Raw genomic sequence first — 12,794 nt, 5'->3', positions numbered from 1 at the left:
TCCATGTTGCGCTGGAATATAGCAGCTGCCGACCTGATGCCAAAAGCGCATCGATTGTACACAAAAAGGCCTCGATGTGTGTTGATGGTGGTGAGTAGCTTAGACTCTTCGGTCAGTTCTTGCGTCATATACGCAGATGTGAGGTCAAGTTTCGAGAAAAGTTTTCCTCCAGCCAACGTGGAAAATAGGTCCTCCGCTCTGGGCAGCGGGTATTGGTCCTGTAGGGAGACTCTGTTTATGGTAGACTTGTAATCCCCACAGATTCGCACCGGATCCATCAGGCTTCATGACGGGGACGATGGGGCTTGCCCAGTCGCTGAATTCCACGAGAGAAATTATGCCTTCCCGCAGAAGCCGGTCCAGTTCATTTTCAGTCTTTTCCCTCTTCACATGAGGCATAGCTCTAGCCTTGTGATGGACTGGTCTGGCATTCTGTGTGATGTAAATACTAACTTTAGCCCCTTTGAAGGTGCCCACACCTGGCTGAAAGAGATGTTCAAAACAGCTTAGAACTGTTGAGCAGGAGGTCCGTTCCTCTGACGACATGGCGTGAACATCATCCCATTTCCAATTAAGTTCTGCTAGCCAGCTTCTCCCCAACAGGGCTGGGAGATCCCCGGAGACAATCCACAGGGAAAGTCGGTGCACCATCCCTTTGTGTGTGACTGAGAGCATGGCGCTGCCAAGGACTGGGACGATTTCTTTAGTATAGGTCCTTAGTTTGGTGTCGATCTTTGTGAGTTTTGGTCTGTTGCTTTTGTGCGGCCACAGCTGTTCAAATTGTTGAACGCTCATGAGGGATTGACTGGCCCCCGTGTCCAGTTCCATGTTGACGGTATCCCGTTGAGTAAAACCCTCATCATAATTGGAGGCGTCTTGGTGTAAGAACAGTGGACATTGAGCGTGTTAACCCTCTGTACTTCGGCGTCCCGGGCACTGTCCACACCGTCTTCTGGTCCGCTTTCCAACCTTTCCGATTCGTATACCAGCTGAGCTGCTGTTTTCCTGCACATGCGGGCCAGATGCCCTGTGTAGTTGCAGTTTCTGCAAACAGCATGCTGAAATCGACACACCTCGTTGAGTGCCTTCCCCCACATCTCCAACACAGACCGTTTCCATTGTTTCCGAAGGATGAACTGCGTCTGGCTGATCTCCCTTGAGCTTCTCTCAATCTGTTGTTGATTGCTCGCATTGTGGGTTGATGAGGTGTGATCGGCCGTTCATGTGGCCCTTGATTTTGATGGCTTCTGGCGCCACTGTCTGCTGTTGAAGGCCTGCTCTCCCACCTTTGTCTGTGTGTGGGGGTAGCGATTTGTTTCACAATGTGAACGCCTTGTTCCGATGCCTCGTTGGTTGTCGTACCCGAAGTATAGATCAGCCTCGTTTCTTCTTCGCCTGCCAAGAATGTCTGTGCGACCAGTGCTGCTGCCTCTAGAGTCAAGTTCTTAGTCTCTATAAGCTTTCGGAATATGCCTGCGTGGCCTGTTCCTTCAATAAAATAGTCTCTCGGTACTTCTCTCCTTAATTCATCGGGGAACTCACATGAACTAGCCAGCCTCCGAAGTTCCGCCATGAAGTCGGGTATGCTCTGGCCCACACAGCGTCTGTAGTTGTAGAACCTGTGTCTGGCCATGTGTAGGCTACTCGCTGACTTCAGGTGGTCTCTCACCAGTGTGCTCAACTCCTCAAACGACTTGCTTGCTGGTTTCTCGGGTGCCAGCAGGTCTTTCATTAAAGCGTATGTTTTCGAGCCACAGCTGGTCAAGAGATGGGCTCTTCTCTTGTCTGCCTTATCGTCGCCCAGCCAGTCTTTGGTCACAAAGCTTTGCTGGAGCCTTTCTATAAAGTCATCCCAATTGTCTCCAGCATTGTATTTCTCATCTGAGCTGTTGGTAGCCATTGTGTGGATTCTGTGATTCCGTAACTCGTCGCCGCTGTTAAGTCCTGATTCTAATGTACTGACTTACACGAGACACATGCTGAAGTCAAGGTCACTCAGGACCTGCACCTTTAATTCCAGCTCTCCAGTGCTGCACTTGCCTGAGACCTCTCTTTATATACCTCAGTGGGACAGGTATGGAGTGTCTCCTGCAAGTGCACCCCTGGTGGTAAGGTATGCTTATTGTTACAGGTCATATCCAGTTACAGTCATGTATAGCATGGTAAGATACAGTTATATACAGTAATGTGAGATACATGACAGTCCAATGCAGCCAGTTACTGAAATGTAATTGCTTCATGGGTTCTTTGCTTAAGAATTCAAAGCAACACTTGCTATTAAGAACTTGTTGGTTTATTAACAAAGGTTTAACAATCACACTACACATTACCAGTTCATCCACTAGGCTCACAACTGCATACCTCATCGTGGATGACCTAGACTCAACTGACGGGACATCACATGACTGGCTAAGCCATTTACAATGCAACAGGTCTACAACTATTTTTGTAAAACTTATTAAAGGGGCATTAGAAATTAACAAATGAAAGTTTTGAACATTAAACCAATCAAATTAGAATTTGGTTGCCAAGGGTGATGATGCATTTCAGTTCCTCTGGTGCCCACCTCTCGCAGAAAGCCGCAAGCGTACCGGTGGGCACCACGTGCTAAATTCAGCCCAAGCTGGGATTTGAGCTTCAGATCATTAATCCAGGTTGATCGGATCACTGGTAACATTACCACTACACCAACACATCTGATACTGCAGCAACTCTACAAACCTGTGAGCACACTCGCAGGTGCATACATTACCAGTTCCCACCATGCATAAAGGTGCAATGCAGCCAGTGTTACCACCATACAAATAGGACCAATGCAATACAGGTGCAAGCTAGTTCCCCAGTGCATCTACTGCAGCCCCACTCAGTGTCCCAGTTTCAAATTAGCATTGGGGTGGTGCAATAGTCTGGAGTCCATCTCATGTGTCGTTTGTTTTTCAGTGGAAACTGGGAAATCAATGGAAGAACAATCATTCCTTATAAGGAAGGTGCTTCATGCTCTCTCTGCACATCCCGCATGTCGGGCTGCTTTAAATCCTGGGACCACCATGGGGGGCTGTGCGGTGAGTACTTGCAGTGACACAGTTAACCTGTTATATACTGCTGTCCACAGGTTCTGCTATTGCAAGCCTCAGATTGGGATAAGCTCTATCGTTACAAGCCTGTCACTATTACAGACTATTTGTCTGAGCCAGGTTCAATATCTCTTCCTGGTTACCTGAATGATGTCTTCATAGCTCAATATTTAAGCCAATATATTCCAAATATTTGGAGAAATTAGTGAAGGGACGTTAAAAATCGTGATTATGCCAATCAGAGGTTTGTAATAAGGTATCTTGGCAAGACTTTTCCTTAAAGGGGGCTCAGGGTAAATGTACAACTAGAACGGTACAGGCACTAACCTGTTTATTTTAGCTGGGTTAAAATCCCAGACAGAAGATTGTCACACAAACGCACTTAAGAGTTTGCTCCTTATTGTCATCAACAGGCTAGCCTTCACTCAGCACTCCTCAGTTAAAGTCTTCATCTATCACTCCTTAAACTTAAAGTCTTCACGCAACGCTCCTCAGATTTAGTCTTCCTCTATCGGCTCTATTTTCCTCCCCCCAACACCCTCCAGTTCCCAGCATAACACCAGAGAAAGATCTGTCCGAGAGTTTTTACTTCATCTCTCAGGCCTTTTTTGCAATCTCTTTTCTTACCTGTCTTAAGTGTCAGCTGTGGCTCAGTGGGTAGCACTCTTGCCTCTGAGTCAGAAGGTTGTGGGTTCAAGCCTCACTCCAGAGACTTGAGCAGGCTGTCGCTCTAGTGCAGTGCTGAGGGAGTGCTGCACTGTCAGAGGTGCTGTTTTTCGAATGAGATGTTAAATCAAGGCCTGTCTACCTTTTCAGGTGGATGTAAAAGATCCCATGACACTATTTGAAGAAGAGCAGGGGAGTTCTCCCTGGTGTCCTGGCCAATATTTATCATGCAACCAACATCACTAAAACAGATAATCTGGTCATTATCACATTGCTGTTTGTGGGAGCTTTGTGCAAATTGGTTAAAGTGTTTCCTACATTACAACAGTGTCTACGCTTCAGAAGTACTTTATTAGCTGTAAAGCTCTTTGGGACATCCTGAAGTTGTGAAAGGCGCTATATAAATGCAAATCTTTCTTTTCTTCCAGAGATCCCCAGGAACCCGTGTCGGATGAGCTGCGGTAATAGAGGCCAGCTGAACGTGAGCTCGTGTCGATGTGAGTGCTTACCAGGATTCACTGGAAGATATTGCCAAGGTATGTACAAGGAAGGAGGAAGACTGACCCATTCACCCCCTCGCACTGTGGAGCATCTGACGGCTTTTGTTCTGCCTTTAAAAAAGACAGACTTGTATTTCTATAGTGTCTTTCATGACCTCAGGATGTCGCAAAGCGCTTTACAGCCACTGAAGTGCTTTTTTAAAAGTGTAGTCATTGTTGTAATGTTGGATCCGCAGCAGCCAATTTGCGCATAGCAAGGCCCCACGAACAGCAACATAATAATAACCAGATCATCCGTTTTTGTGATGCTGGTTGTGGGATAAATATTGGCCAGGACACCAGGGAAAACTCTCCAGTTCTTCTTTGAAAAGTGTTGTGGGAACTTTTATGTCCAACTGAGAGTGTAGACATGGCCCCGGTTTAACTAACATCTCATCTGAAAGGCAGCACCTCCGACAGTGCAGCATTCCCTCAGCCCTGCACTGGGCGTGTCAGCCTAGATTTTTTGCTCATATCTCTGGGGCGAGACTTGAACCCACGATTTTCTGACTCAGAGACAAGAGCGCTACCCACTGAGCCACGATGGAGATGAATAGGGAGGTTTAGTCTATTGATTGGAATTCTGAATAATAAGATTCATTGGGAAGGAGTTTGGTCTATTGGAATTCTACACTGGTTTGGGTTCTGTACCATAAGTGAACAGGAACAGATTGGGTCGTTGGGATATTACGCATGTCTCTGTTTGTGATGATGCTTGTATTTTCTCCTAGTCAGGTGCAGTATGCAGTGCATTCACGGGAGGTACAGAGCTGAAGAGTGCTCCTGCATGTGTGACGTGGGATTTGGTGGTGCTTTCTGTGGGGGTGAGTAGCAACAGGTTCACATTGAGGTGCAGGGTGAAGGAGCAGTGATAGTTGCAGAGTGGCTTATGAGTGACAAACACTTGTCAGTCAACAAGTGTCCACAGACAGGTTCACCTTTAGCATCTCACACCTACTCAAAACTCGGGTTAAGATTAGAGGTTATGATTAAGAGTTAAGGTTAGGCTTGGGTTTAGGGGCTATGGTTAGGCTCGGGTTCGGATTAGGGTTAGGGTTAAGAGTTAAGGTTGGGCTATGGGGTAGGGTTACGATTAGGGTTAGGGTTAAGAGTTAAGGTTAGGCTATAGGATAGGGCTATGGTTAGACTCGGGTTAGGGTTAGGGTCAGGGTTAAGAGTTAAGGTTGGGCTTAGGTTCAGGATTTAGAGTTAAGGTTAGGCTTAGGGCTAGGATTAAGGTTTAAGGTTAGTTTATGGGTTAGCGTTGGGGTTAAGGTTAGGAGTTAAGATTAGGTTTAGGAGTAGGATTAGGGGCTAAGGTTAAGAGTTAAGATTAGACTTAAAGTTAGGTTTATCGATTATGGTTAGGGCTAAGGTTAGGTTAGAAGTTAAGGTTAGGCTTAGAAGTTAGAGTTATGGTATGGTTTAAGGGTTAGGATGCGGGGTTTAGGTTAGGTGTTACGATTAGGCTTAGAAGTTAGGGTTGGGTCCCAAAAGGATTTCTCCACTTCTCTGACTTAAAATAAAAATCAACCGACCAGTCTGTTGTGTATGGAGAAAGAGTCAGACTGAACACTGTGAGCTCAAAGTAAAGTGTGACCTTAGTCTTTTATTGCAGTTCTCCAAAGTGCCTCTCCATCTGTGAAGTCCCCTTAAATAACTGTGCTTCCAAGAGATTATGGGATCCCTTGGGACTCAAGGGAATGAGCCCTCTGGTGGCTGTACAGAGTAAATACAAGTTTACATATATAACACAGTCAGTCATCGCTACATTCATAGGGTGTTGTCAACATGAGGCAGCCAAGGTCTGCAGAAAGGCACCTGCTTACGTTCCCAGGACTCGAAAATCTCCTGCTCATCACACTGATTATAGCTCCTGACTTTGAGCTGATTATCCACAAGCCTCAGCCCTTTATACTGCTCATTGCACTCATTCAATGGAAGTGTGTGTTATCCTGCAAGGATGAAGTTAAATGGATGACGGGACTTAAAAATCTAAATTAGGGGAAGACTGAACTCATGATTGGACCTGTTGTCATTGGTCCATCCAGTCCGTCTTCCATCCTGCTCGTCGCACGGTACAACGATTGTTGGCAATCAATCTCTATCAATTAGTCTACAATAGACCCAGACATGAGGCGAGGAAAACTCCCAATGATAATAAGAACATAAGAAATCGAAACCCCACGAGCCTGCCCCACCATTTAATAAGATCATGACTGATCTGATCTTGGGTTCAGTGCCATTTCCCTGTCCGCGCCCCATAACCCTTTATTCCCTTATCGCTCAAAAATCTGTCTATCTCCACCTTAAATATATTCAATGACCCAGCCTCCACAGCTCTCTGGGGCAGAGAATTCCACAGATTTACAACCCTCTGAGAGAAGAAATTCCTCCTCATCTCAGTTTTCAATGGGTGGCCCCTTATTCTGAGACTATGGGGCCGAAATTGTTGGACTTATCATCTGCTGCCGCCGGGTTTTCTCGGCGGCCTCCCTGATTTCTGGGCGGTCTCCCCTGCGAGCGAGTTTGGTGGAGTCCTCCTGCTGGCGCGGAGAGAAGACCGCTGGGTACAATCCGCTGGTGTGCGCTGGCGTGCAACGCGCAGACGAGTCCTCCGCCTGCTGTGTCCCCAGTTTGGTCGGGGCGGTCCTCCCTCCAGCAGGGGAAAAGACCGCTGTGTGGAGGCAGGAATTACCTGAATGCTGAGTATGAAGACCTGCAAAAAAAGGTGAGAGCACTTTATTTCTTTGGCAGGGATTCACATGGATGGGGTCCCCTGAAGGATTTCTGGTGTATTTTCTTCACGTTTTGAAACATTTTTATTTTATCAGTTCCCCCTACCCTGGGCCCGACTCAACCCTTGGCGGTATTTTGCCGAGGATCGCATTTGCTGCTGAGAATGGGAGCTACCGCCCGCTGCCACCCAGAATCGGCATGCAAGGCCCATTTTTGCCGCCGGGCGGTCTTTCCCAGATTTTTTCATGAAACTTCCACCTTATGGGCCCAAGTAGACGCGGCCCCGACCTGGATGCCCGTTTTTCACGCCCGAAAGTGCGCCTAAAAAATACCTGCAGATTCTCCGGCTCCCTGCAGGTCCTTGTGCAGTCCTTGTGCAGGCGCGCATGTGCAGTAGCTCCAGGCGCCGGAAACTGTGTGGGAGGGGCCCGAAGCACGCCGTCCCTAGCCCTGGCCGAATGGCCTCACCGGGGCTGCGAGGATCAGGCTGCACCTCCCTCATCCAGCTCCTGCTCCGGCTGGCTCTCTCAACCCCCCCAGCTCCCGCTCTGACCCCCGTCCCCCCCCCCCAACTCCTGCTCTGCTCCCCCTCCCGCCAGCTCCCGCTCCGCTCCCCCCCCCCCCGGATACCCCCAGTTCCCGGTCCAACTGCCCCCCCCCCCCAGCTCGCACTTCGCTCCCCCCCCAGCTCCCGCTCCACTCCGCCCCCAGCTCCTGCTCCAACCCCCCCACAGCTCCCACTCCGATCCCCCCCCCCCTCAGCTTCCGCTCCGACGACCCCCCTCAGCTTCCGCTCCGACGATGCCACCCCACCCCCCCAGCTCCGGCTTCCCCTGGCCAAGTCTTGGGCCCAACTTCTTCACGTCAGCTGGGCCTGTTCAGCCTACTCCCTCTCCTCTCCCCCTCCCTCCCTCCCTCCTTCACCTCTCCCCCTTCCCTCCCTCCCCTCTCCCCACCTCCCTCCCTCCCTCTCTCCCTTTCTCTCCTTTCTCCCCCCTCCCACTCCTCCCTCTCTCTCCTCTCCCCCCTCCTCTCCCCCCCCTCCCTCTCCTCTCCCCCCTCTCCTCTCCCTCTCTCTCCCCACCCCTCCCTCTCCTCTCCCCCCTCCTCCTCTTCCCCCCCCCCCCCCTCCCCTCACTGTCAGAAACACATAGACACTGACGGACAGAGAGAGACACACTGACACTGACAGACAGAGATTGAGAGAGAGACACACAGACAGAGAGAGAGAGACGCACTGGGGGGCCCTGTCCCAGCACACTGTTGGAGGGCTCCCGGTGCTGCAGTCGGTGAGTAGAACATTTTTTATTTATTGATTTTTAAAAAATTTTATTCATTTTTTTTGATTGATTTATTGGTTGATTTATTGATATTTATCATTTATTATTGATGATGGCTCTTTATTTGTAAAACTGAAGTGTTTAATGTTTGTAAACTTCCCTTTCCCTATGCCTGATTTGTAACCTACGCCTGATTTTCTAAGTGTTGGCAAGGTTTTTCTGAGCGTACAAAAATCTACACTTACTCTATTCTAAGTTAGTTTGGAGTAAGTTTTCACTGCCTAAACTTTCAAAACGGGCGTAAGTGGCCGGACACGCCCCCTTTTAAAAAAAAAAATCTGTTCCAAACTGAAACTGTTCTAACTGACTAGAACTGGAGCAAACTAAATGCAGGGAATTGCAATTTCTAAGATGCCCCATTCTAAATCAGTTGCTCCAAAAAAACAGGAGCAACTCATGCCGAAACTTGGCCCCTATGTACCGTCAGGATCTCAGCGGTCCTTTGGGTGGCACTTGGGGCGGGCCTTGGCTTTCACCAATTTCGGGCCCAAAGTCCCCTAGTTTTAGTTTCCCCTATGAGTGGAAATATCCTCTCTGCATCCAGCTTGTCGAGCCCCCTCATTATCTTATATGTTGCGATAAGATCACCTCTCATTCCTCTGAACTCCAATAGGCCCAACCTGCTCAACCTATCTTCATAAGTCAACCCCCTCATATACGGAATCAACCTAATGAACCTTCTCTGAACAGCCTCCAATGCAAGTATATCCTTCCTTAAATACGGAGACCAAAACTGGATGTAGTCATCATCATAGGCAGTCCCTCGGAATCGAGGAAGACTTGCTTCCACTCTTAGCATGAGTTCTTAGGTGGCTGTACAGTCCAATACGAGAACCACAGTCTCTGTCACAGGTGGGACAGATAGTCGTTGAGGGAAAGGGTGGGTGGGACAGGTTTGCCGCCCGCTCCTTCCGCTGCCTGCGCTTGATTTCTGCATGCTCTCGGCGATGATACTCGAGGAGCTCAGCGCCCTCCCGAATGCACTTCCTCCACTTAGGGCGGTCTATGGCCAGGGACTCCCAGGTGTCAGTGGGGATGTCGCACTTTATCAGGGAGGCTTTGAGGGTGTCCTTGTACATTTCCTCTGCCCGCCTTTGGCTCGTTTGCCGTGGACGAGTTCCGAGTAGAGCGCTTGCTTTGGGAGTCTCGTGTCTGGCATGCGGACTATGTGGCCTGCCCAGCGGAGCTGATCAAGCGTGGTCAGTGCTTCAATTCTGGGGATGTTGGCCTGGATGAGGACGCTGATGTTTGTGCGTCTGTATTCCCAGGGGATTTGCAGGATCTTGCGGAGACATCGCTGGTGGTATTTTTCCAGCGACTTGAGGTGTCTACCGTACATGGTCCACGTCTCTGAGCCATAAAGAAGGGCGGGTATTACAATGGCCCTGTAGACCATGAGCTTGGTGACAGTTTTGAGGGCCTGATCTTCAAACACTCTTTTCCTCAGGCGGCCAAAGGCTGCACTTGCGCACTGGAAGCGGTGTTGGATCACATCATCAATGCCTGCTCTTGTTGATAGGAGGCTCCCGAGATATGGGAAGTGGTCCACGTTGTCCAGGGCCCCGCCGTGGATCTGGACGCATTACTCTAGGTGTGGCCTCACCAATACCATGTACGATTGTAGCAGGACTTCTTTGCTTTTATACTCCATCCCCCTTGCAATAAAGGCCAACATTCCAGTTGCCTTTCTGATTACTTGCTGTTCCTGCATACTAACTTTTTGTGATTCATACACAAGGGCCCCCAGATCCCTCTGTACTGCAGCACTTTGCAATTTTTCTCCATTTAAATAATAATTTGCTGTTCTATTTTTCTGCCAAAGGGGACAACCTCACATTTTCTCACATTATACTCCATCTGCCAAATTTTTGCCCATTCACTTAGCCTGTCTATATCATTTTGCAGATTTTTTGTGTCCTCCTCACAATTTGATTTCCTACCCATCTTTGTATCATCAGCAAACTTGGCTACATTACATTATGTCCCTTCATCCAAGTCATAAATATAGATTGTAAATAGTTGAGGCTCCAGCACCGATCCTTGCGGCACCCCAATAGTTACTGTTTTCCAACCGGAAAATGTCCCATTTATCCCAACTCTCTGTTTTCTGTTAGTTAGCCAATCTTCCATCCATGCTAATATATTACTCACAACCCCGTAAACTTTTATATTGTGCAGTAACCTTTTATGTGGCACCTTATCGAATACCTTCTGGAAATCCAAATACACCACATCCACTGGTTCCCCCTTATTCACCCTGCTCGTTGCATCCTCAAAGAACTCCAGCAAATTTGTCAAACATGATTTCCCTTTCATAAAACCATGCTGACTCTGTTTGATTGAATTATGCTTTTCCAAATGTCCTGCTACTGCTTCCTTAATAATGGACTCCAGCATTTTCCCAACCACAGATATTAGGCTAACTGGTCTATAGTTTCCTGCTTTTTGTCTGCCTCCTTTTTTAAAAAGGCGTGTTACATTTGCGGTTTTCCAATTCACTGGGACCTCCCCAGAATCCAGGGAATTTTGGTAGATTACAACCAATGCATCCACTATCTCTGCATCCATTTATTTTAAGAGGGTAGGTTGCAAGCCATCAGGACCAGGGGACTACTTAAATAAAAGTTGTTGTTGTAATTCCAGACATACTCTATCGAATACTCAACAAAAGGAAGCTTCCTGTATTTCTGGGGTCAAAGGAGTGTAGTTTCCATTCAATCTGGTAAATTCCCAACATATTCCCCTAACTATCGTGCTGTTTTGTTGCAGTACCAAACTGTTGCCATTCGAGTCTCGGGGAGCGATGGCGACACTGAGGCTCCATCTAGTGGCAGGCGATGGTACAATCTACCCTGTACCCTGAATATTACATAGCTTTCTGTTCGCAATCTGTTTTCCGCTCTGTTGACTGACCGTGCGAATTGTTTCAGACAATTTTAATTTGTAACTGATTGGTAAATGATTGACTGCAACTTTTTCAATTGGGGTATCATAGAATTATACAGCAGACAACAACAACTTGTATTTATATAGTGCCTTCACCGCAGTAAAACATCCCAAGGCACTTATGGGACAAAATGTGACACGGAGACACATAAAGAGGTTTTAGGACAGGTGACCAAAAGTGCGGTCAAAGAGGTGCGTTTTAAGGAGCGTCTTACAGGAAGAGAAGTAGAGATGTGCAGAAGTTTAGGGAGAGAATTCCAGAGTTTAGGGCCTAGACGGCTGAAAGCACGAGTGCCAATGATCGAGCGCACGAAGGAGGACATTCAGCACATGACATATAAGGAGGCTGTTCAGCCAATCGTACCTGTGCTGGCTCTTTGAAAGAGCCACCAGTTTGTCTTATTAGTGGGTAATGTGAACTGTCAATCCATTTGAGAAAGTGAAAATTTAACTGAACAGGAGTTAAAGTGGAGGTTATTTGGATCTAGGAACCATACATTGGAGGCAGTTAAGAAATAGTTCCCAATTTATGACTTATCTTTAAGTAATATTTCCTGGTAGCAATTAGAATCATAGAATGATTAGAGCACAGAAGGAGGCCATTGGGCCCGTCGAGCCCGTGCCGGCTCTCTGCAAGAGCACTTCAGCTAGTCCCACTCTCCAACCCTTTCCACGTAGCCCTGCAAATTTTTTTTCTTCAGGAACTAATCCAATTCTCTTTTGAAAGCCACAATTGAATCTGCCTCCCCACCCTTTCAGACAGTGCATTCCAGACCCTAACCACTCGCTGCGTAAAAAGGTTTTTTCTCATGTTGTCTTTGGTTCTTCTGCCAATCACCTTAAATCTGTGTCCTCTGATTCTCGACCCTTCCGCCAATGGGAACAGTTTCTCTCGATCTACTCTGTCTAGACCCCTCATGATTTTGAACACCTCTATCAAATTTCCTCTCAACCTTCTCTGCTCTAAGGAGAACAACCCCAGCTTCTCTGGTCTGTCCACATAACTGAAGTCCCTCATCCCTGGAACCATTCTTGTAAATCTTTTCTGCACCCTCTCCAAGGCCTTCACATCCTTCCTAAAGTGCGGTGCCCAGAGTTGGCCACAATAATCTAGTTGAGGCCGAACCAGTGTTTTACAAAGATTCACCATAACTTCCTTGCTTTTGTACTCTATGTCTCTATTTATGAAGCCCAGGATCTTGTAAGCTTTTTAACCGCTTTCTCAACCTGCCCTGCCACCTTTGTTGTGTATGGAGAAAGAGTCAGACTGAACACTGTGAGCTCAAAGTAAAGTGTGACCTTAGTCTTTTATTGCAGATCTCCAGAGTGCCTCTCCAACCTGTGAAGTCTCCTAAAATACTTGTGCTCCCAAGGGATTATGAGATCCCTTGGGACTCCAGGGGATGAGCCCTCTGGTGGCTGTGCAGGGTAAATACAAGTATACATATATAACAACCTTGTGCATGAAACACAAAAAGTTAGCATGCAGA

The 12,794-nt window shown here is 47.7% G+C and overlaps 1 protein-coding gene across 2 annotated transcripts in view; it reads left to right on the top strand.

The window, feature by feature from the left end:
- Positions 1-12,794, top strand: part of LOC139263179 (C-type lectin domain family 18 member A-like) — a 185,193-nt gene that overhangs the window by 43,494 nt on the left and 128,905 nt on the right. For both annotated transcript variants that reach the window (XM_070878855.1, XM_070878854.1), the window contains exons 5-7: positions 2,941-3,062; positions 4,169-4,276; positions 5,011-5,103. In XM_070878855.1, the coding sequence (XP_070734956.1) occupies positions 2,941-3,062; positions 4,169-4,276; positions 5,011-5,103 (323 nt within the window). The remainder of the gene's footprint in view (positions 1-2,940; positions 3,063-4,168; positions 4,277-5,010; positions 5,104-12,794) is intronic.

This window comes from Pristiophorus japonicus, chromosome 4 (genome assembly GCF_044704955.1).
Source record: "Pristiophorus japonicus isolate sPriJap1 chromosome 4, sPriJap1.hap1, whole genome shotgun sequence".
In the NCBI taxonomy this organism is placed as follows: Eukaryota; Metazoa; Chordata; class Chondrichthyes; family Pristiophoridae; genus Pristiophorus; species Pristiophorus japonicus.
The sequence above is the reverse complement of the archived record's forward strand: the minus strand, read 5'-3'. Positions and strand labels throughout refer to the sequence as shown.